This window comes from Corythoichthys intestinalis, chromosome 5 (assembly GCF_030265065.1).
Source record: "Corythoichthys intestinalis isolate RoL2023-P3 chromosome 5, ASM3026506v1, whole genome shotgun sequence".
Lineage (NCBI taxonomy): Eukaryota > Metazoa > Chordata > Actinopteri > Syngnathiformes > Syngnathidae > Corythoichthys > Corythoichthys intestinalis.
The window spans coordinates 40,136,971-40,162,481 of NC_080399.1; the positions used below are offsets into that span (position 1 = coordinate 40,136,971).

A 25,511-nucleotide genomic window follows, 5' to 3' on the forward strand; every position below is an offset into this window, starting at 1 on the left:
AAACCATCTATTCAAAAACCTGCGAGAGTCGAAGGTTGACTGACATTGTATTTTGCTATCTGAACACTATATATATATATATATATATATATATATATATATATATATATATATATTTATAACGCTATCTAAAAGAAGGACCCGCTACAAAAAGTGGTGTTAAGAGAAAAATAAAAACCTCTGAAAAGAAATAAAACTTCATAACTGAACTGTGAAGGATCAACATGTTTTTTTTTTTAACTTACTTTCACCTAATGTTATTTGGGAATAGCCTCCACAGTAAATAGTTTTTAAGGTGTCAGTTTGACTATATAGCACTTCATATGGAAAATGTCTCAAAATCCCAGAAAATACAGAATTTGTCTGGTGTCCTGACAATTGTGTGCATCCTTTCATGTTGCATTGTACTGTTAAGTACTAGCTCCCTATTAGCAGCTGTTAAAACTAACGTTTTCTCCACTAAATCTAATAGATCCTTTGTTCGCCACCAACCAACAGACACTCACAAACACACACGCTCTCGTACACACAAATATTTGAATCTAACCAGGGTTCATTTCACTACACAGTAATTAATGACCGGAAGATGACGAACTGCAACCAGATGTCAATACTGCCAAAAATTTACTGCGTTGCAAGTTCTGACAGGTAATCTGGTTGCTATATACAGAAAATGAATACGGTAGTATCTTTCTGGCATGTATTGTCCCAAGTCATGAGTAGCAAAAGGTCAGGACTCATGTCAGGTCACTTTTTCAATCTCATGAAGGGAAAAAAAATGCAGTATGTTTTTTTTTTTATTTTTTAAGCAAGTCTTTTGCTTGTTACGATCACACATTTAAATAATCCTCTCACAATATGTCAACACTGCTCAAATAGGTATATTACTCCATAATATCTTGCCATATTATTTGATTATTCAGTTACTAAATTAAGTCTTAAAATATGGAAAAGTACTATCATGCTGCGGCACAATTATGAATCCATTTAAATTATTTAACATGCACCTTGGCTATTAAACATTAGTATAAAGCAGCAATCTTGAAGCTGCAATATGTGCCATCACTTCTCTTCACTCAGGCCAGAGTGGTGAAAAGCACTTGAAGCCATACTCTCCTTCTCTGATTTGATAGCAATGATAATGAAGGTATCACAAAAGTGAGTATACCCCTCGCATTTCTGCAGATATATAAGTACATCTTTTCATGGGACAACACTGACACAATAAAAAGCAGTCTGTGTGCAGTTTATATAATAGAGTTAATTTATTTTCCCCTCAAAATATAGCCATTAATATCCAAACCCCTGGCAACAAAAGTGAGTACACCCCTTAGAAACTACGTACATCCCTAAATGTTCAAATTGAGTACTGCTTGTCATTTTCCCTCACACACAAGACACAAGAAGGTAAACAAGAAAGCCTGCCCGTCTTATTAGACCATAGGACATGGTTCCAGTAATCCATGTGTTTTGTTGACATGTCTTCAGCAAAATGTTTGCGGGCTTTCTTGTGTACCATCTTCAGGTGAGGCTTCCTCCTGGGCTGACAGCCATGCACACCAAATTGATGTAGAGTGCGGCGTATGGTCTGAGCACTAACAGGCTGACCTCCACCACTTCAATTTCTGCAGCAATGCTGACAGCACTCCTGTAACCAGTCACATGACATTTTGGAGGGAAAATGACAAGCAGTACTCAATTTGGACATTTAGGGATCTACGTAGTTTCTAAGGGGTGTACTCACTTTTGTTGCCAGGGGTTTGGATATTAATGGCTATGTTTTGAGTTATTTTGAGGGGAAAATAAATTGACTCTATTATATAAGCTGTACAGAGACTACTTTTCATTGTGTCAAAGTGTCATTTTGTCAGTGTTGTCCCATGAAAAGATAAACTTAAATATCTGCAGACATGCGAGAGGTGTACTCACTTTTGTGATACACTGTATGATTTTGTATTTTATTCTACTCGAAGAGGGCACAAATCTCCACAGATCATTAGAAGGCACTTTTTATGTGCAAACAGCTTATTTCATTTGACGTGTACATATCAGGCTTTAAAAAACAAAAATAAACTAGAAGACATAACAATAAATATCACTCTTCTTACAAATCTACATTCAAACTGCTGCTGATTAAGTAATTCAAACGACTTGTGTTACAATCATCAATATATACTGTGTGTAAGCCTGAACGATATATCGTTTAAACATCGCCATCGCGATGTGCGAATGCGCGATAGCCCCATCGGAAGGACGTGCGATAGTTTTTTTTTTTTTTTCTGATCCACAAACCCTTGATCTGCTTCATTCGCTCGCATAGCCTCTCTCACCCCCTTTCCCAGCTCTCAGTCACTGCCGCACTTTCTTATTAAAGTTAACGATGGCTTTGATCTGGAGAAGAAGCCGGGCAGCAATCTGTCAATCAAACTGTTTAACTTGTTAAACAGTTTCTGCAAAGGAGCGCGGGCTGGAATGAATGCGTGTGTCTGTGGGGGGAGAATGTGGAGACGTTCGAGACATATAAAATAAACGCCAGAAGTGATTATGAGGAGTTTGTCATTTCTACATGTCACTCCAAGAGACACAGCCATGTTAGGTAAACAAAAGCATTTAATAAAGCCAAGCATTTTTCTACTACAGTACTTTATTCTTGTTTAAAAATGATTCAGTGGGACAGTTATGTTTAAAACTGATCGTAATTATTTTATTTAAAGTGCTTAAAAAGCATTTATTTAAAAAGTATATATATATGCGCTACTTCGCGGTTTTTCACTTATTGCGGCGGGTTCTGGTCCCTATTAACCGCGAAAAACGATGGAATACTGTACACTGTGGTCATAATGAGTCATCCAGTCTTTCCAAAGAGCTAATCAAGTCATCTAGTAAAAATGTCTTAAAAAAAAAAAAAATATATATATATATATATATATATTTTTTTATTTTTATTTTTTTTTTAAATATCGCAATATAATATCGCAATATATCGCAAACCCCAAAAAAATCGCAGCAATAGTTTTTTCCAATATCGTTCAGGCCTAACTGTGTGTGTGTGTGTGTGTGTGTGGGGGGGTGTATACGTGTGCCACCCACACACACAACACCCTAACCACTCTGATCCATCATTTGAGTTTTAAGCCTGAGGTGATTGCAGGATGTCAGCAGCATGGCTCCGGGCTACTGCCCATCACATCTCCATAAACACAGGGCCTCCGACACGTATCATTAATTAAATCCACAGTGGCTAATCTGTATGCATGCATCTCAGATACATAATCACGTGACATGATGCACACACTCTATTTGAACTCATTCTTTCATATCCTCTCCTGCTGTTTATGAGGGTCAATGATGAATGGTTAGTGTTGTCTAGAAACACACACCCACCCACACACGCACGCACACACACCACTCACACCCACCTAAAGTGTGCAGCAGGGAACAGCTAACAGCAAGCAAGCAGCATGTCTGGCGAGCATCTGCCCCCGCATCCCAGACACAACCTACACTGGATTGGTTCCTGTCATCAGCTGGGATGCACGCCTACACCTCTATGCTGTCAATCTAAACCCAAGCGGCAATAAGCAAATGCATTCAAGCGGTCATTTACTGATAGTGCCCAAGCTGCATCGGCGCACAGACGAACAATAAGATGAGCAGTTTAAAATATTTACAACACTGTTCCAATAACATTAAACTTACCCGCACAATTGCAATGTCTTATATACTCTGGATTTGCAAGATAGTGCTGTAATGTTTTGTAAGGTTTTGAGTGACATTCAGAGGAAGAAAGATTGGATTTGAGGGTAGATACTGTTGGCGTTCGCTCCGACCTCGTACCCACAACGCCGCACGTTCGTTTTCTGTTCTGGAGGCTTTGATAAAAACGGGGTCGACACACAAATACTGAGAGTCTCAGGGTGTAGTCAAACAATAAACAAAAGCTTTAATAATTGAGACACACCCATTTTTAGAATCTGACTCCAATATATATCTTACGTTTTACTATCTAGTGGGCGTTTACTTTAATCATTCAAACCATTGGTCAACAGGGACAGTTCTGGGGGTTGTCTCTGACATGTTACACATTTGTGTTCTTCAAGAAATTGAGATAAGTATTAAAAGTATCTGAAACGTATGGAATTTCTCACATTTCTGCATAAAATCACCATGCCACCAAATGTGATCTGAGCTTTGTCAAAATCACACAGATGAAAAAACAGTCTGCTTTAACTAAAACTATACATTTATTAGTTTTCATATTTTAATGAAACAAACAAACAATGAAAGAAGGGGGGAAAATAAGTAAGTGAACCCTATGCTTAAGGAGACTTGAAGAGCAATTGAAACCAACTTTTATCAAACAATTGGAGTGTGTGCCCAATCACTGATGAGTGGTTTAAACCTGCCCTGCCCACTATAAAACACACGCCTGGTAAGAATTGTTTTGATGAGAAGCATTGTCTGATGTGCATCATGGCTCGGTCAAAAGAGCTGTCTGAAGACCTTCGATCAAGAATTGTTGATTTGTATAAAGCTGGGAAAGGATACAAAACAGTCTGTAAAAGTCTATTGCTTCTCTCCCAAGGAGTGGCCATCCAGAGTTCAGTAGCGTGTCTGCTAGACTTACAGAAATCACTGACACAGTCCAATATCTATGTGCACACATCAACTATATATGTAACTACGGCTAAGAATGGTATTCATGGGAGCACGCCACGGAGGAAACCATTGCTGTCTAAAAAAAACATAGTTGCTCATTTAATGTTCACAAAAAGGCACTTGGACACTCCACAGAAGTTTTGGCAAAATATTTGGTGGACTGATGAAACCAAAGTCAAATTGTTTGGGAGTAACACACAACGTCATGTGAGGAGGAAAAAAGATGAACAGCTCACCAACATCAACACCTCATCCCCACTGTGAAGCATGGTGGAGGGAGCATCAAGATTTGGGCCAGTTTTGCTAACTCAGGGCCTGGACAACTTGCAATCATTAATGGAAGAATTAATTCAAACTGTCAGACTGTCAAACAATTCAGTCTGTCAGAAAATTAAAGCTAAAGAAGAGGATGGATGCTGCAACAAGACAATGATCCAAAACACAGAAGTAAATCACCTACAGAATGGTTTCAGAAGAACGAAATACACGTTCTGGAGTGGCCAAGTCAAAGTCAAGACTTGAACCCCATTGAGATGCTGTGGCATGACCTAAAGACAGCCATTCATGCCAGACAGCCCAGTAATCTGACTGAACTACAGCAGTTTTGTAGAGAAGAATGGGCCAAGATTAGTCTTGATCGATGTGCCAGACTGATCTGCAGCTAAAGGAAGGGTCTGGTTGAAGTTATTGCTGCCAAAGGGGTGGCCACAAAATATTAAATATGATGGTTCACCCACTTAACCCCCCCACCCTCCCCCCTTCAGTCATTGTTCACATACTATCCTCATTAAAATCTGAAAACCTATTGTTGTTTGGTTGGTTTTAGTTAAAGCAGACACTGTTTATTCATCTATGTCATTTTGACAAGGATCAGATCACATTTGATCGTGGTTTTATGCAGAAATGTGAGAAATGTTCAGATACTTTTTCATACCACTGTATGTTAAAACTAACCAGAATGTGAATGCATGATTGCTTTGACTGATGATAAAAGTCTACATTATGCATACAAGTGAACATATAAATGTGAGTACATAACAATACTGAGGTCTGCGGATATAATTAACTTAACAAATCATTCACTGCCAATGTGATCTGTCGACTCTCCAGTCAAAATGAATAATGTCGTCAATGGCAGTGAATGGGTTAAATGCGAACATCGTGACACAATCCTCTCAATTATCGCGCCAATGGCACTGCAAGATTACCATTCACTGTAAAACCAGTTCAAACGGATTGGACGTCTATCGTCGTCAATGGTACCTATGACTAGGGATGGGAATTGATAGGATTTTTACGATTCTGATTCCATTATCGATATTGCTTAACAATTCGATTCTTTATCGATTCTCTTATCGATTCTAATTTGGGGGAAAAGAAGAACAAACGTTTTGATTGGCATCGAGTTTGTTTAATCAGAACTCACAACCTTACAAACTCACAACGAAATCAAAAGAGGCCCAAAGCCTCAATGTTAACTGTGGCAATAAGTGGCAAATACACAAGAATGTGTAACATTTTACTGAAACATTTATCTAATAGAAATAAAAAATATTGGTATATATTGGCAGATAGCTTGTTGTTCTGCCTTTGGCAATATGTATTAAAGCAGGGGTCCCCAAACTTTTTCCTGTGAGGGCCACATAAATTTTCCCTTCTCTGATGAGGGGCCGGGGTCAGTTTGTAACAGAAAAAGTGTGACGATTGCAGAAGTGCATAAATGTAAAAAATTATTGTTTTTCAGAAAGCCACAATCAAATAACCCTTTCTGGATTCTTCACGGAATGAAAGTAAATAAAATAAAAATAATAATATAATAATAATTAATAATAAAAACACTATTAATTAAATAGATAATAACCAAATAACCCTCTCTGAATTCTTCAAGGAAAAAGGCCAGGAAATAAATAACACGATTGAGAAAAAAAAAAAAAAAAAATCAAAATGGCCGGACCAAATGTGGAGGCGGGCCGTATTTGGGCCGCGGGCCGCAGTTTGGGCACCCGAAGAAATGCCGCATCCAAGCGAGTGAGCGAGCGAAGTGAGAGAGGGAAACACTTCTACGAGCCTACGTTCTTTGTTAATGTTAATATCTACAGAGGCAACGCCTGTATGTATCATCTTTTGTGTTGTTGTTGTTGTGTTTCCACTCGCGATCGGACACTTAAATCCAGTTGTGTAGTGGTTTGAACGATGTGCTAATGCTAGCGAACGAATGCTAACCATACTGTTATTAGCAGCTAATCATCGCTGATTTACGTTGATGCAAACCTGTTTGTTATTGGGGACGAAATTGATTTGTTTCATTTCTATTCTTAGTTTCACTCTTCAAGTGATGGTTGAATAAAGTCAGCAAATTATACCAACGTCTTCTACATCGTCATTTGGGAGTTTAGCTTGCTGTATAGCCAGAACTGAGCCTTAGCCTCTCTGTGAGGACAGTGCAGTCGTATTCCCTCCCGATGCAGTTATGTCCACCTTGCAATGACTGCAAGTCGCTTTGTTGTAATTTTTCCTCGTGAAGTGAAGACACACTTTCGAGCGTTTGAACCTACGTGCTGTCATTGTTATGTTTATGGCTGTAATGCTCGTGCTTACCCGTCGTAACCTTTCATTTTCACACTCTTTCCTGGCGAAGTGTAGTCACTTTGGAGCGAGTGGTTCTTGGCGCCATGCTAGTTTGATGCGTCTGGACAACAAGACACGTCACGACGCAATACGCGTCTTTAGGAATCGTTAAAGGGATCGTTCAGGCTTTTTCATTGTGATGTCGAGGCCTCGAAACACTCGGAACCGGTTCAAAATTGGAATCGGATTTCGATTCCCATCCCTACCTATGACCCACACTGGGCTCTAAGCAATTTAAGGGTGAATATCTTTGATGGGGATAAAAAAAAAAAACACACCGACTGAAAGAACCCCTGAGGCTATAATTTTAACATGACATACTGTACAGTACTCATATGTGATCACAGTCATCCATTACAGTATGCTAATGCCATTGTCATCTTGAATATATTTCATATATTTAACACAGGTGATTTTCTTTGAGGATAAATAAACTATCCTTCTATGCCAGAGGTAAACTGTATATGTAGTTTATTGTGCGGTAGTTTATGGTATTCATGTTAAAACTTTTATCATTTTTACCTCGATTAAACATGAGTACAGTTTTTATTTTTGTAGTGAGTTCAAGTCACATGTATTATAACCGTATACCGTACCGTATTTTTTTTTACTATAAGTCGCACCAGCCAAAAAGTCCTCACAATCAGGCAAAGGAAAAGTCAACTAACTGATTACAATTTTGGTGAAGATGTGTATAAAGATGGGGATACAACCACTGACGCTTTATAACCCCCCACCCCCACTAACCCGCTTCATTAAAGACCATTTTTCATTCTGCGCAAAAAGGAGCAATGATGAGGTGGACTTTCACCAAAAATCATTTCCCATTTGAAGGAAATTCGTACTGGATCATTACAAGATGTAGGTTATTTTTTTATATGTTTTGCTTGTTGCCTGCCTGTTATCCAGTCCTTTCCAAAATTTAAAAGACCTCAGTAAAAGCTGTTGTACACTGTTTTAAACGCAATTCTGACAAGAGATGTCACTCGAGCATGTGACACCCACTCCCACGTTAAAACAATGCGTGCGTTGAAAGGACTGAGGCTGGCTGGCTTGCCTTCCCAGCCTTTTCCTTCCTGTCAGTGAGAACCAAAGTAGAATGCTTCAGTCTTTCCCCTCTTTTGCTCTTTAAATAGGAAGGGAAAAGGGGCACTCAATTGAGCTCTCCAACAATACACAGCACCCCAAAAGAAAGGTGCACGTTGCTGCACACATCCATGCATGTAATACGTGCCCTTTAACGCTCTACATAAAAACAACACAAACACAGTTGGGTAACGGGCCCTCTGGGACGCTGGCCAAAAGGCCAGAGTGTCTGAAGAAAAAAAAAAAAAGTATGGCGGGGGACCGGTTCCCAGGCCTCTGCAGACAAAACTGCTTTTTTAAAAATCCAGCATGCCCTCTCAGAGTGAGCTTTATTGCTTTGCAGCAGCAAGCTCGTCCACATGGAGACAAAACCTGCGGCTTGGTGAAGCAACTATTCTGATAAGTGCTTTTGCCAAAACATTCACATTAGTAAACCACTCATTACTTCAGTTCAGCAGCACTGCCGCACAAAAACAGCTTTCAGTTAGAGTGCTGATGAGTTCCAGGTGTTTTGGTCAGACCATATTAGTATCTGACTAATTTGAGTAATCAACTGAGAGGAAATAAAAAAGGCAATCAAATACCAGAAAATTGTGCATTTCATCCACCATTTAGCAAATGACACCTCTAAAATATATCTTACCATAACAGCAGAGCAGACACATCTTTGCGTTTTTACCTTTCCGTCTCCAAAACCAGTACTTGCGTCGCCGTTTCATTGTTAATCCAAATATCTTTGATTTGGAAAGAAAACAAAGCAGATCTTCTAGCTTGCCTGGGGTCCAGCTTTTTGAGCTCACGTACTAAGAATGAAACATCTCAGCTGAAACCTCATGTAATTGGTGGCCAAGCGGTCCATGTTTTCTATGAGACCAGTCAAAATAGAATACTGCTAAAGCTTCGCTTATTAATTCAAAGTTAGGTTCTATAAAGCACCTCATTTTGGTAAATTCCTCATCTCCATTCTCCATTCTATGAACAACGAAGCATACGCCAGACAGGATGCTTTGCAAGACAGGTATATAATCCAGTGACACCTTCTTGAGTCCTTCTTCCAAAGGATGTCCGTAATTTCAGAAAGTAGTCGTTTCACAATTTGCTTCATATCTTTCTCCAACAGAGTTCCATCCTCAAAATCTCGAGCAGGCTTAGTGTGAAGTTAAGGTAAAAGTGAATACTGTACTTTTCTGGAAAGACTTGACAATGGCAGGAGGAGGGGAAACAACACAGTTCAGTCAGGAAACGCTTGTGGAAAGGTTGAGACAGACACTGGGCTCTACACTGATAGTCTTTAATGTCTCACGCTGTTCACTTCAATTCTGTGTGACTGTAAATCCAAGCGTGTAAAGTAAAAGATTACTACATATTTAAAATATATACAGTATTTCATAACAACAAGCAAAAGTAAGTTCATTGTTTATTTCTATCAGCAGATTTGGCTTCCTTTTCATTTAAGTTTAGAAGTTAAATTTTCACTGTCAAAATGAAAAAAAAAAAGTTACTTTTCATTGATGATGTGGGTACATGCTATAGCGAGGTTGTCATGCACCAACTGGAATGGGAAGAATATGAAATTAACCAAACAAAGCTTCTCTTCTTCATTTATTAAATGTCAAATTGCAAAGACTGTCAGGAATGAGCAGGCAGGCAGGTTGTATGGACCCAAATGCAGGGAAACAAAAAATGCAGCGAGGCAGGTGGCAGTGAACTAAAAAAAAACCTTTTAATGATAACTAACAAAATCACAGAGTACAAACAAAAGGGCTATGGCTCAAAAGGCAATGTTCAAACAAAACTTACTTAAGCAGAGGGACTGGTACACGAGGGCGTGGAACGGACTTGACTTTGGTGAAGACGGACATAGACATAGACAATGACGCAACCAGGAGTGACAAGAAACTGGGTCATTATATACGCAGACAAGGGGTAACGAGACGAGGAACAGCTGGGTAACACAGGTGGATGCAGATTGCAGGATACACTGGGAAAACACACACAGGTGAGAGCAATGGGTAATCACAGGGACAAGTCACACAAGGAGAAACCAAACACAAAACCTAACAAAGACGAAAGAACATGAAATGCCAAATGTCCGCCATTTTGGCCACTGGTCACGCAATTTAATTTGGGTTGGAGGTTTTTTTTTTTTGTTGTTTATCCGAAACCTTGGGGGGGGGTGTGGGGGTGTGGGGGTTGGATTTATCATTAATAGTATAAGAAGCTTTGAGGCAATGTCTAAAAGATTGACATTATTTGTTGAATCTTGTGAACTTGCTCCCATTCAATTGCATTGTCCTTACATACATCACTTTTGCACATTTTGGCCAAAAAGATCGCAAGCTTCTTTGTTTCATTCGTAGGTACTGTATACATGAAATCGTACTGTAAATAGAATTTTTTTTTTTTTTTTAATCAAGGTGCATCTACATCATGAATTCCAGCAGCACACCAGCAGGTGCAGCATCAGGTGACTGACTTCTTGCTTTCTTTAAATACAACAAGAGAACTTCAGATGGAGTTAGTGGCAGGGGTGAGATACACTAACAGTAGGGGGAAAAAAAACAAGTTACCGCCATCTACTGGATTATTAAGAAATTACATTAACAATGGGTGATTTGGGTTTGCCCAACAACTGCAGATTAAGAAATTACATTAACAATGAGTGATTTGGGTTTGCCCAACAACTGCAGATAGCGGGTACTTTGAAACATAATTTCACTGTTACTAATGTTGTTTTACTGTTCTCCGACTCTAAATCTCTATCACAGGCTCATTCATTTCCATATAGTAAAAAAACAAAACAATAAAAAAGGACATGAGAAGTACAAACCCTATATTCAGTGAGGTTGTCCAGTGAAAGAAGTTTAAATGAAAGGAAAACACTGCATAAATTGTCAACTTGTATTCATGCAGCTCTAAAATCAAGTCACTGTAGGCGCAAATAAACATGTTTCTTTTGGCTTGAGTGTTGATTTTCAATTCTTACTTATGTATTGATTGACGAGTGATTCATTGACTTACTTGGCAGTGACACACAACTCATAAATGTCATTCATGATTGACTGGTCATGAAAATAACAGAGTCAACAGAAATGAGTTAAAGCCAAGAGAGGACTATAGACCCTACTCACCTACGTCACAAAATGACGAGTCGCTGTATCTGGCCGCCATATTGTCCGTATTTTTTAGACTTATTCTCATTGTTTTCTATTAGTCGTGCAAGTTATAGAGCAATTCATGAAAGCCCCGGTGTTATCTGACACTGTAAACTCATTGGATGCGTTGCATATTGCACTTCATATTTATTACATATTATATATGTATGTAGTGAGAGTGCTATCGCTAAACCATATAAATATTAAAAGCCCTAGCTCCATTGACAAATGACATGAAATACATTAGACTTGACAGTGGATGTTAGCAAGAACAAAAGATTTTGAATTGAAAATTTCGTAACTCACCTTCCCGAGCACAAGATAGATTCCTGCCGAATTTTCGTGGACGAGGACCTGTTTCACCCAACCAGCAACGAAGTATTTATAAGCCTCCAAGCTCTTAAAGTTTTTCAAACTTTCGTGAGAATAGGCTGATTTTGTGTGGACAAGATAGTTGTAAATATCAGGGTAGCTAGCAGATGTCAGGCAAAGACGGCGAAGACAGCGGGTCGAAAAACATCGATTTAGGCATCAAATATGGATCTGGCGAATGGATAAACTGAAGCTTTTCCACATAACGCCTTTTATGCAACGCATCCAATGAGTTTACAGCGTCAGATAACACCGGGGCTTCCATGAATTGCTCTATAACTTGCACGACTAATTGAAAACAATGAGAATAAGTCTAAAAAATACGGACAATATGGCGGCCGGATACAGCGACACGTCATTTTTTGACGTAGGTGAGTAGGGTCTATTGGAGGAATTTACGAAGCGCTAATGCATTAACATGATGAGTATACGGACAACATGGCGCGGGGGCGTGGCTGTGACGTCACGTGAGTAGGGTCTATAGGAGGATTCATTTGAATGAATGAGCATCACTAAACAATGGCTACTAACACACCCTTGTGGCATAAACATTATTGTATTTCCACTGCTACTATATACAGTGGTATGAAAAAGTATCTGAACCTTCTGAAATTTCCCACATTTCTGCATAAAATCACCATCAAATATGGTCTGATCTTTGTCAAAATATCACAGATGTAAAAACAGTGTCTGCTTTAACGAAAACCACCCAAACATTTATAGGTTTTCATATTTTAATGAGGATACCATGCAAACAATGACAGAAGTGGGGGGGGGGGCAAGTAAGTAAACCCTCTGCCTAAGGAGACTTAGGCCATGTCTACACCTAGCAGGGGTTTTTTTAAAAAAATGAGGATTCTAAAATTTCATGATTAGTTCTGAGAAAAACTGAAGAGACATTAATTCGTGTGTTGGTGACATGATGGATAAAGTTTTGAATCCTTCCCCAGGCGGTCTAAAGAAGTTTCCCAACATGCATACAGCTCATTACGTAATTGCTTCTGCGTAGTTACAATTAAATTGGATTGAAGCAATAATAATCTTTTATCATAAGTGAAGTACATGTGAAAGATGGTTGTCAAATAATCTAAGTATGCAAATAACACATTTCTTACAACTATGATAACGGAGAATATAATGTCACAGAAATAAGGAAAATGACACATTCCCAGCCGCTGACATTTTGACATTGAAGTTTTATGTGTCAGTCGTAATTTACGGACTGCCAGCCAAGATGTCGAAAAGCCAGAGAATGCTGCGGGATTATAAATTTTGGGCCGTGAGGCAAACTAAATGGCGAATGAAGTTCTTTAGATAGAGTGATAAGTCTTTTCTCAAATTATGTATTGGATAAGATAGTGGCTGCGGGGTACAGCCTAACAGTTATAGCCGAAACAGCCATTTGATTTAGTGTCTTTATTGGGAGAATCAAGAAATCAAGGTGGGGACGATTCATTTATCATACCTATATTACACACTGAGAGATATCAATGAGAAGTATTCTGATCTTTGTAAACAACGTTAGTAACGTTAGCAGGCACTTTTAGCACACAGCAAGTAACGCTGATACTTATAACAAAGGTATAAACCCTAACCCAAAAATAAAATGGGTGCACTGTGCACATTTCATGAAGTTACTACACTTCTTCTGCTTTAGTGTTTTTTCTCATATTTTTTTTTTCATTTCGTAGGCAGAAAAAGCCTTTGAGAGGATGAAATGGAACGCCAATCATTCCCCCCCTCCTTGCACATTGCCTTTTTTTGGTCTTAATGGTCGTAAAATTGTATTTGCACTCCATCCTCTTGATACAGCCAAAAGCTGAACACTTTGGCATACGGACACTGCCTTTTCCTTGTTTTAATGTCAACCCCCCCCCAAGAAAAATCTCTGTATGAAACAATCATACACTACATGGCTATAGACTGAGAGCAGTAAAATAGAATAGAATAGAATAGAATAGAATAGAATAGAATAGAATAGAATAGAATAGAATAGAACGCCTGTACTGTCATTACACAAAGTGTCGTGGGATTCAAAGCTGCCCCATAGAGTGCACACACACTTATACATAGAATGGATTGAAAACTTTGTACATTCTCCAATATGCAAAGGAAAAAAATACATATAAATATTTACACAACACAAGACAAAACAAAAGAAAGTATGGCAAGATAGACTAAACTACAGCAATATGATGAGGACAAAATACATAACGTTCCTCTTTACATATATTGTTCAAGCATAATCAGTGTATATCCGCCTATAGAAATGACTACTTCCATGTAAACAACATTGCCATTGCAATAGCCTAGGAACTTTTGGGTGTATATGACATCACAAATGATGCCGGACCATCTGAAATATTCACATTTGATTGGATAAAACATTTCTGGCATTTAAAAATGGTTGCTCACAGCAACTTTCAATGCTTCCTGGAAATATTGGACTTCGTTGAAATTTTCAACTTCTACCAAACAGCAGAAAAAGTTAAGTTTCTTTCTGCTAGCCTGCATTTGATCAAAAATTCCTATAACACGAATTGGAAGGTCCTGTAAAAAGAAATCTTAAACAATTAACGTTTCTACTCATATTTTCAAAACATTATTCAAGATTTAACCAATAACCACACACCAAAAATCCAACAATACTTTTCTATTATTGTTGTTCACTACTTTTCAAGATGCATTGTGGGAGAACTTGAGCGCACGATATGGGGAATAACCTCACTACAAACAGCAAGCTTGAGCGTTATTACCACCATGGCAAGGCCCATAATATTTGTGGCTTGATCAGAACTGGATCTACAAGGAACAAATACAGATTGTTAAGTCATATGAAGTCAGCCCCAAAAGAAATTAGGGCAGAAAAATAGTTCAGCAGTTCTTGCCTTTTGGTTCGCATTCTAGGCCAAGTTTGGTAGCCAGGAACTAGATCAAAATAAACATAGGTGCTTCTTAAACTGGGTTCCATTGTCTGCTTTAACTGAAACCACCCAAACATTTACAGGTTTTCATATTTTAATGAGGATAGTATGCAAACAGTTACAGAGGGGGGATAAATAAGTAAGTGAACCATCACATTTAATATTTTGCCCCACTCCTTTGGCAGCAATAACTTCAACCAGATGCTTGCTGTAGTTGCAGATCAGTCTGGCACATCGATCAGGACTAATCTTGGCCTTCTCTACAAATCTGCTGTAGTCCAGTCAGATTCCTGGGATGTCTGGCATGAATCGCTGTCTTTAGGTCATGCCACAGCATATTAATGGGGTTCAAGTCTGGACTTAGACTTGGCCACTCCAGAATGTTTATTTTGTTCTTCTGAAACAATTCTAAAGTTCATTTACTTCTGTGTTTTGGATCATTGTATTGTTGCAGCATCCACCTTCTTTTTAGCTTCAACTGTCTGACAGACGGCCTCGGGTTTTCCTGCAAAACATTTTGATAAACTTTTGAATTCATTCTTCCATAATTGATTGCAAGTTGTCCAGGCCCTGAGGAAGCGAAACAGCCCCAAATCATGATGCTCTCGCCACCATGCTTCACGATGGGGATGAGCTGTTCCGGTTTTCCTCCACACATGACGTTGTGTGTTACTCCCAAACAATTCAACTTTGGTTTTATCAGTCCACAAAATATTTTACCAAAACCTATGTGGAGTGTCCAAGTCCCTTTTTGTGAACATTAAATGAGCAGTGGCTTCCTCCGTGGAGTCCTCCCATGAACACCATTCTTGGCCATAGTTTCACAAATAGTTGATGTGTGCACAGAGATATTGGACTGTGCCATTATTTCTGTCTTTAGCAGACACTCTAGGGTTCTTTTTTTAACTCTCTGAGTATTCTGCGCTGAACTCTTGGCGTCATCTTTGGTGGACAGCCACTCCTTGGGAGAGATGCAACACTGCCAAACTCTCGCCATTTGTAGACAACTTCTATTGTCCATTGATGAACATCCAGACTTTTTGAGATGGTTTTGTATCCTTTGCTAGCTTTATACAAATCAACAATCCTTGATCTCAGGTCTTCAGACAGCTCTTTTGACTGAGCCATGATAAACATCAGACAATGTTTCTCATCAAGACAATTCTTACCAGGTATGCGTTTTATAGCGGGCAGGGCAGCTTTAAACCACTCATCAGTGATTGGGCACACACTCAAATTGCTTGATAAAAGTTGGTTTTAATTACTCTTCAAGTCTCCTTAACCAGAGGGTTCACTTACTTGTCTCCCCCCCCCCCCCCCCCTTCTGCGTGCTATCCTCATTAGAATATGAAAACCTATAAATGTTTGTGGGGTTTTAGTTAAAGCAGAAACTGTTTTTACATCTGTGTGATTTTGACAAAGCTCAGATCACATTTGATGATGATTTTATGCAGAAATTTGAGTAGTTCCAAAAGGTTCTGATACTTTTTCATAACCCGGTATAAAAAATAAAAAATACAGTAAGAAGCACTGCATTGTCCATTCTACAGTCACACATTCACAACCATTTTGCTTATGGTTGTTCAGAGGACAGATCACTGCTGAGGTCACAGAGGCCAGCCTTCTGGCCCAGTGAGGATGAATTTGAAATCAGATAGTAGACACAACATCTACAGGCATACTTGCACACTTGAAGCAGCGTAGCCAATGCGATTTCTTGGATGTGACGTCCTAAAGGTTGTGAAATAGCACACTGCTACAGAGCAAAGTTCACATGACAAGTGCAGGTAGTGTTCTCACTTGCATGTTTGCACATGCAGAGTTGCAAATTCAACATATTTAAGCTGCTCTCCGTTAATGAGCTTATAGAAAGCTTGACATGGAACTACTCCCCAAAGTTCAAGACTGCAACAACAAGCTGAGTAAATTTGATAACTAACTAACACGTTTCACAAAAGGCGCGCATCTCAGGATGTTACACAGTCACACATCAAGAAAAAAACGAGCCCTCCAGCTTGTAGACGATTACACAACAGGCTGGTACTTGCCTGCAAACCTTCATACCAGCTCAACAACTTGACTAGCAGTTGTGTGTAAACATGGACTAAAATGAAGGCACGTACTTTCAATTTGCCCACCCCGCTGTTACACTGACAAAAACTAGTCATAAAAGTCAACTCAGCGTAGAAAAACAAAACCGAGACGTTTCAGCTCACCTGCGTCTTCTTCGACATCCAGACTCCGTTGTTTCCTGCGAAAGGCGACCCTACTGAAGCCTTCCATACTTTTCGTGGCCAAAAGGTGCCCACGCATCCAGACTCCCCTCAAATAAGACTCATTGACGCGATTAAAAAAATATTTTCAAAAATTCTTTAAAATGTTTCCCATTTTATGAAAAAGGGTGACTCGGTGGAAGCTGTATTGAAAAACTAATAAAACATGAGGCGTTTGTTCCAGCGCAGCGCAGTTTGTTCCATGTGTCAGGTGTGTCAATTTCTTACGTCCAAGTAAACTCATTGGCAGAAAGCAAGGCAAGACTCCGCCCATACACGCTCTTTGCTAAATTTGGCAATTTGAGCATGCATTTTCCACATGAAAATGAGATATCCAATCAGTTTTTAATGGCCTGCAGCAAATTATGAAAATATTATTGAATATGGGCCACACAAAAATCTTAAATTCAGCCTACATTCTTTTGCACGTCTCAATTTTACCTGGTCACTAATACAGTGCCTCTTCATGAGGTCAGGAGTCATGAACTCACAAATTAAAATTAATGTGGAAAGTTTAGAATTTCAGTATTTTGTTTCACATAAATAAACATTAGGGGAAAAAAATAATACAATGTGATAAATTGACCTATCTGGTTCTGATTTTCTTGATGTTTTTGCTGTCAAACCTAATGCTTATTTATTTTATTTCTTAGCTTTTTTTTGCCATCAGTATGGACAATTAATTTGTCCTTAGAATTTTAGTAACAACCCATGAAAACTAACTAACTAACTAACTAACTAACTAACTAACTAACTAACTAACTAACTAACTAACTAATTACCCACACAGCAGACCGACGTTGAATAAACGTTGATTTTCCATCAAAATCATTAGTATGGTTGACATTGAAATTTCTGACAATAAACAATGTTGAATCAACATTGCAAAAACTGATGACACCTGACAGTGACGTTGAAACAACATTGTTCAATTGTGTGTCAGGCGATGGTTGGGTTAACATTATTTTATAGTTGATGAAATAATGTTGACAAATACTTGATTTTTAATTGACCGGGAAATATGATTGAAAAGTCATCGATTTATAAATGAGCGGGAGTTATGGTAAAAAAAATAGTTGTGTTCGTGGTTGCGCGGGAAGACAGCATAAGCGGGGTTTAAGGGGGGGGCAGGCCTCCCCTGGTGGCCGAAAAGTGTCATTACATGTAATTGACTTTCCTATATACAGTATATATATAAAGGTTGTAAAGCATTAAAGCAAACAACAAAAATGAATGAAATGAACAAAAAAAGATGTTTATCATGGGTCTAAATTATTTTTTCGAACAGATCATGTGACTAGCACCTTAGACGGCCATTTTCTTTGCATATTATTTACAACAACAACAAAAAAGAAGAGGGCAATTTTATTTTTCAAATGAATTTTTTCTTTATTTTTTTGTTTCATGCAACTTTTTGGGGGATTGAATGATTTAGACACAAATGTCCTACCCATGATATGGCCCAAACACAAAAAGGATTGCTAAAATCAAACTTTTTAAGTTAAAAATTAAGAGTTCAAATGCAAATATTTGAGTCTCAAATATTTTTTCGCATTCAAAAACTTTTTTTCTATGATTGAAATGTTTCTTTTTTTTGATTGAAGTGATTTTTCGTTTGAAAATACATATTTTTTGTTTTATGCAACTTATTTTTTGATTGAATAAGACACAAATGTCCCAGCCAAAATGTGGCCCAAATGCAAAATAATCAAAAAAGTTGATTTAAAAAAAATTAACTGCAATTAAAAAAATTAAAAAAAATTCAAAGAAAAATGCATTTCAAATGCATTTTTTTGAGTTTCAAATTTATTTATGCATTCAAACACATTTTTTTTTTTTTTTGATCGAATAATGAAGACACAAATCTACCTCCATATGGCTCTGCCCAGGGGATACATTTTTTGCCTGGGGTAGTAGGGGTGGGACAATATATCGAAATGGTGATATATCGTGATACTTTGTGTCCAAAAAGGTTATCGATATGCTCCTGCCAAGAATCGAGATATTGTTTTAAAAAGGTGTCAATGTCTAAAAAAATAAAAATAACCAACAAGTTGCTACCAAACTCTTCCACCATAACAGTGTCTCAGGTAACTCTAAGGCTGCCATTGACGGTGCTTGATGCCCAATCCATTTAGACTGGGAACGTTTGTTCATTCGAAACAGGGCTGCTGCTATCGATTGTTGTAGTAGCCGGTTAATCGATGAACTATGTATTTCGAATCATTGAGTAATCGGATAAGGAACATAAAAAATTAAAATACCTGAGCTGAACCTCACACGGTATTTAAATCAAAAATAAGATCTATTTACTACAAAAGAACAATTGGCCAACTTACATAGCAAAAGTCTGCAAGCTTAAATGCTATAAAATACTCTCGCTTTTTTACAATGCTCTTAGCAAATGTCTCAGACACATATTCCCACAAAAAATGGCTAAATATACCTTTAAACTAAATTACGAATGCATTCAAAAAAAACATTAGCTCAAACAAAAACTTGTGTTGGTCTTGACAGGGAGCAGATGAATTCAGCCATGTGAAATGAGGTAGACTACAGAACTGTGTATCCACCCAAATCAATGAAAATAAATGCAAACACTTTCAAAACAAACCATTACAACGCCACTTTAATTAAACGAATACTCGAAGACGCAAAATTTAATTTGAATCTTTTTTTCTAATCGAATACTCGACTCGAGTTAACCGATTAATTGTTGCTGCACGAATTCGACACCAGAGCATTCACAGTCATTCTGTCTGATTTTTCGGGGCATTTACAGGTCACTTGCTGTTCATTTACAGGTCATTTCCTGTTGAGTTTGAGTCACTACCTAATCATTTGGGTGATCCCCAGGTCACTTCCTGTTCTGTAACTCAAAATAAACAGGAAGTGACCCATAAATCGCTTCAATGATATCTGGCGCCATCTAGCGTCGCGAATTGGTACATTGTCTAGACCCCGAATATAAGACGACTCCCACTTTTTCAGTCTTATTTCAATGCAAAAAACACCGTCTTATATTCGGGCCATTACGATAAATGCAGTTTTGAAGAGTGATGAAACAAGCACATCAAAAAAATCAATTGCGACGTCAGGTTCCATCTATTTTAATTCCAAAAAACATGTTTCTCATTTAATTCTCTCTCCTTCTATATTGTGCAAACAGACCAAAGATAGGTTGGTTACCGGTGAGCCAGCATGACTACAGATATCACAAAGGCACACAAACAACATTACAACAAAGAATCAACTCATTCAGAAATGTATTTTCAAACATTGTACTGGCTTCAGTTCATCATACCATTCATATCTAACAAGCGATGCAAAATGGAGAGCACACAATGCTTAATATGGCATGAAGTACAAAATGAAATAAGGACAAACATGTTTAAAAGCCTATTAGTGACTGTTTTCAAGTCATATGTGTTGCGTTTGGGCTTGTCAGTGCGAAAGTAAACTAGCTTAATATACAACCATTTGAAACCACTTAGATGACAAAAGGAAGTAGGTTGACATTTGGCGGGCGTAAATTGTTGTAATGCATAGTGTTAATTGTGCTTTGTACTGCATACGGTGTGTAGGAAGCATGTTAACAGGTGTAATCATTTACAATTTATCATCACGACATGTTACTGGAGGACAAATAATGATATGTCAAATTTAACTTTGTATCGACTACTGTTTGTAAAAGTTTCCCCAATATTTTAGAGAATGCCTATTTATTCCACACAACTCCTACATGTACAACTTGGAACATATCCAGATTCGCCTGGATAAATTTCTCATAAAAAGTTTGCGTTTGTAACCTTATAAAGAAAACATTATATGACCCCTTAGAAAAGATGTTGTAAGTAGAACATTACAATAATAGGGAATAGGCACACGTTGTTAAATGATTTTTAACATATATTTAAAAAAGACGTCTGGTCCCTACATGGTCGCTTGAACCTGTGCAACTCAAAGGCAAAAACCCATCGCAAACAAACTCCTCGAACTCAGTCTCTAAGCTTAGTAGAAGTACAGTAAGAGCCTCAGAGGCTGATTTGAAATAAATTAAAATAATAAAAGGCAAAGAAATGTAGCTATTAAAGTATCGTGCTTGGCAAGAAAACATTCATATAAAAAACAAGCATCCAGTGTGGACTTTAGATCCAGCCATGCCAGAAATTCTTCACTTCACTCCTTTAGTGGCAAACAAAATATCGGTTGAAAATTTAATTGACGTGCAATTTACAAAGGATAAAATCCATCTTTTGTTACTGCATGTTTTGGTGTCTTAAAATTTAGTGACAGTTGAGGAATGAGCCGTAATGGGAAAAAAAGCATTCCAGTCATATTAAATATCTAATAAATACATGATAACCATTATAAACAGTTAATAGTCATGATTACAAATAGGAGGAAAGAGTCATGTGATTTGTCATTACTATGTGTGTGCACGCCTCTTTCTCTTCCTCCGCTTTTGCTATAAAGGGAACTAGTGGGCCAGCAAGCACTTCTGGGTCGAGGAGTCCAGTGAAACATTGCTGTCAGGCCTCAAGGAGAACCGCTCCCAGACAGTCAACAAGGATCATGTCCCGGGGGGCTGAGGTTGGTGGGCCCTGCAGTTACTAAGGTCACGAGGGGAGAAAGGAAGGCTCCAGCTGCTGGACAAAACGGCTTTGTTTTCCTGGAGGTCAGCGCGAAATTTAGAACTGAAAAGGTGCAGAAATAAAAACAGTAAAAATACATGCAGTTGGCATTTTGGGGGGGCAAATGAGGTGATATGAAACTGCAGATTGTTAGTGAATGGGTCAAGTCAAACATGAATAAAAATGGCACTTAGTGACAGGTGGAAAATATTCAAATACACTGCATTTTAAATTGTGAAATCTCACGAATTGAGCTGAAGGCAGGACCACTTCCACCAGCATCAATTGTAGAACCAGGGAAAAAAAACTTTTCAGTTTTGCAATGTAATTGTTTCATTTGAGGTATTTTTATTTAACCATTCTGTCAATTTAAATTCATTCAACTGGTCTTGTCTCCACAATGATCATGCAAACAAGTATTAGAGCTAGAAAAAAATCTTTCAGTCTTCACAAAAGCAGGAAAGATCTATGAATGTTTATCTAATAATAATTGAATAACATATCCAGTGGAGCAAATAAGTATTTAGTCAACCACCAATTGTGCAAGTTCTCCTACTTGAAAAGATTAGAGAGGCCTGTATTTGTCAACATGGGTAAACCTCAACCATGAGAGAAAGAATGTGGAAGAAAAACCCAGAAAATTACATTCTTTGATTTTTAAAGATTTTATTTCCAAATTAGAGTGGAAAATAAGTATTTGGTCACCTACAAACAAGCAAGATTTCTGGCTGTCAAAGATTATCGGTATAAAAGACACCTGTCCACCATCTCAGTCAGTCACACTCCAAACTCCACTATGGCCAAGACTAAGGAGCTGTCGAAGGACACCAGAGACAAAACTGTAGATCTGCACCAGGCTGGGAAGACTGAATCTGCAATAGGTAAAACGCTTGGTGTAAAGAAATCAACTGTGGGAGCAATTATTAGAAAATGGAAGACATACAAGACCACTGATAATCTCCCTCGATCTGGGGCTCCATGCAAGATCTCACACCGTGGCGTCAAAATGATAACAACAATGGTGAGCAAAAATCCCAGAACCACACGGGCGGGCCGAGTGAATGACTTACAGAGAGCTGGGACCACAGTAACAAAGGCAACTATCAGTAACACAATGCGCCGCCAGGGACTCAAATCCTGCACTGCCAGACGTCTCCCCCTGCTGAAGCCAGTACACGTCCAGGCCCATCTACGGTTTGCTAAAGAGCATTTGGATGATCCAGAAGAGGACTGGGAAAATGTGTTATGGTCAGATGAAACCAAAATAGAACTTTTTGGTAGAAACACAGGTTCTCGTGTTTGGAGGAGAAAGACCCATACCCACTGTGAAGCATGGTGGTGGAAACATCATGCTTTGGGGCTGTTTTTCTGCAAAGGGACCAGGACGACTGACCTGTGTAAAGGAAAGAATGAATGGGGCCATGTGTTGAGAGATTTTGCGTGAAAATCTCCTTCCATCAGCAAGGGCATTGAAGATGAGACGTGGCTGGGTCTTTATAGCATGACAATGATCCCAAACACACAGCCAGGGCAACAAAGGAGTGGCTTCGTAAGACTCATTTCAAGGTCCTGGAGTGGCCTAGCCAGTCTCTAGATCTCAACCCCATAGAAAATCTGTGGAGGGAGTTGAAAGTCCGTGTTGCCCAACAACAGCCCCAAAACATCACTGCTCTAGAGGAGAGCTGCATGGAGGAATGGGCCAAAATACAAGCAACAGTGTGTGAAAAGCTTGTGAAGAGTTACAGAAAACGTTTGGCCTCTGTTATTGCCAACAAAGGGTACATAACAAAGTATTGAGATAAACTCTTGGTATTGACCAAATACTTATTTTCCACCGTGATTTGCAAATAAATTCTTTAAAAACCAAACGATGTGATTTTCTGTTTTTTTTTATATTTCCACATTCTGTTTCTCATGGTTGAGGTTTACCCATGTTGACAATTACAGGCCTCTCTAACATTTTCAAGTGGGAGAACTTGCAATTAGTGGTTGACCCAATACTTATTTGCCCCACTGTAAATACGAAAACAGGACTGGAAACAAAAGGTTGACCACCATGCCTTAAGATCTGTCAGCAGCTGCCATGATACTGTACATCATCAGACAGGTACTGTAGATGAAGGGTCACCAACATAGGTAGAATTAAGTGACCCAAATTAATATTGCCCGTCATCCAGGCCAAAATGGGTTTGGGCATCTATTGCAGTCAATGGCAGTAATTTTGCTAAAATTGATAACATACAGTATTTAAATGTAATTTGAGGAAAATTATTATTTCAGAGGTGTAGAAAACTGGTCACCCATTAGATATACTGTATTCATATCCAACATGCTCTCAGTTTAAAAAATGTTGGTGACCCCTGCGAGAAAGAACTACATTTCATTACCTGTAGGCTAAAGAAATTCTCCCTCGTCTTAGCTGTGCGGAGAGTGACGATATTGAGGCAGCAGGCTGCTGACGATCTACAAGAAACTGACAAATTAGACAGATACACAAAGTGATGACACTCACTGTTTAGACGGACAGACAGAGGGACAGAAAAAACAATGGACAAGAGGACGAGGGAGGGGAAGGTCTTGTCAGAGACCACAAGATTTTAGTAGGAAATGGTACATAAATGTAAACACTGTATTGCATTCCTTAGGAGTGTGCATGCAATTCTGCATGCTGTTGCAACTCGATGTATGCACTGACCCACCATTAGATTACAACATTCATGTGATCTCTGTCAAGTGTGGAGTAGGGATATAAATTTAGTGCATGTCATAAGACATTTAAACATGCAATATTGCTTTTAGTTATGCAATATAAAATACAGCTTCAAGGTTCACAGGGTTCATGCTTATTAATCATGCAATCGTACTTTCAACCTTATCTGTGCTATTTCAAAAAAATCCAATAAACTTCAATTTTGTCGTTGTTCTTTTTTTTTTTTTTAATGCTGGTAATGTTTTGTCATCTGCCGCACTTTCTTCTCTATACCATGGTCATTTCTGTCTAAGTTATTAAGTTTAAATTGTTCAAGTTCATTAGAATAGAGACAACTGTAAATCTAAGTGGGAAAACACTGTCATCTAGTGGTCAATAATGACGAACATGAGCGTGAACAATTATCTTTTTAGATTTTCTCTTTAATATCACCTGAAAGTTAAAAGCAAAATGTATTTAAATGAATAAATAACGGATTTGAGCCACTAGATGAATGAACGTCAAAATGTAACATTGAATAAGTACTGAGGAATTAATAAATAGATGGTAGCGCAATTACAATAAACCAATCTTTTCCTTTTGTGGATAATAATACTGCAGTTCATACGTTTTGCCGTAGGAGGTCGCTGCATACTACAGAAACATTGAAATACATCCTGGTCATTTTTTTTCCCTCTTAGTAATAGTTTGCATCATTGACACTGGAGATCCTTTTGGTCTTCAAAATTGTATTAGTAAATGTGTTTCGGAAATTACACAAGGTTACTCAGACACGTATTTCATGTGAACTGAAGGTGATGATTGCTGGGGTGCCGTGTTAGTTGGCCTACGACTAAATTCTGTGCCACTTACTTTTGGCGGGCTGCTTTTTATCTTGGGCACTTTAGCTCCGCGACCACGGTGAATCTGCTCATGGTCAAACTCTAGATCCTCCAGTCGTTGGGTCAAAGCCAGTTTCTGCTGGATGGCCATACGTAGAAGCGAATTCAATGTCTTCTTTTCATCCTCCGCTGCTGCAAGTTGCCTCTGCATCTCATCCAGTTGGGTAACATATTCGTCACATCTAAAAT

General features: G+C 38.5%; 3 protein-coding genes across 6 annotated transcripts in view; 1 reads left to right on the top strand and 2 right to left on the bottom strand.

Moving 5' to 3' along the window:
• The window catches only part of fgd4a (FYVE, RhoGEF and PH domain containing 4a), a 93,584-nt gene extending 76,251 nt beyond the window's left edge, over nt 1-17,333 (bottom strand). The window contains exons 1-2 of the mRNA XM_057836703.1: nt 17,041-17,333; nt 10,174-10,354 (exon numbers count right to left, since the gene is read on the bottom strand). Of these exons, the coding sequence (XP_057692686.1) occupies nt 10,174-10,354; nt 17,041-17,058 (199 nt within the window). The 5' untranslated portion in view covers nt 17,059-17,333. The remainder of the gene's footprint in view (nt 1-10,173; nt 10,355-17,040) is intronic.
• LOC130916192 (uncharacterized) overlaps nt 1-25,511 on the top strand; it is a 51,953-nt gene that overhangs the window by 24,931 nt on the left and 1,511 nt on the right. The window contains exons 2-3 of one of the 2 annotated variants that reach the window (XM_057836701.1): nt 10,791-10,840; nt 21,574-21,656. The exons of the other annotated variant lie outside the window; for it this stretch is intronic. The gene's annotated coding sequence lies outside the window, so the exon portion shown is untranslated. Of the gene's footprint in view, nt 1-10,790; nt 10,841-21,573; nt 21,657-25,511 lie in introns of those variants that run through there. 2 annotated transcript variants of the gene reach the window in all.
• The window catches only part of bicd1a (bicaudal D homolog 1a), a 42,564-nt gene continuing 35,984 nt past the window's right edge, over nt 18,932-25,511 (bottom strand). The window contains exons 8-10 of one of the 3 annotated variants that reach the window (XM_057836706.1): nt 25,294-25,504; nt 24,119-24,204; nt 18,932-21,794 (exon numbers count right to left, since the gene is read on the bottom strand). In XM_057836706.1, the coding sequence (XP_057692689.1) occupies nt 21,671-21,794; nt 24,119-24,204; nt 25,294-25,504 (421 nt within the window). In that variant the 3' untranslated portion in view covers nt 18,932-21,670. The remainder of the gene's footprint in view (nt 21,795-24,118; nt 24,205-25,293; nt 25,505-25,511) is intronic. The other 2 variants (XM_057836704.1, XM_057836705.1) reach the window with 2 other exon arrangements.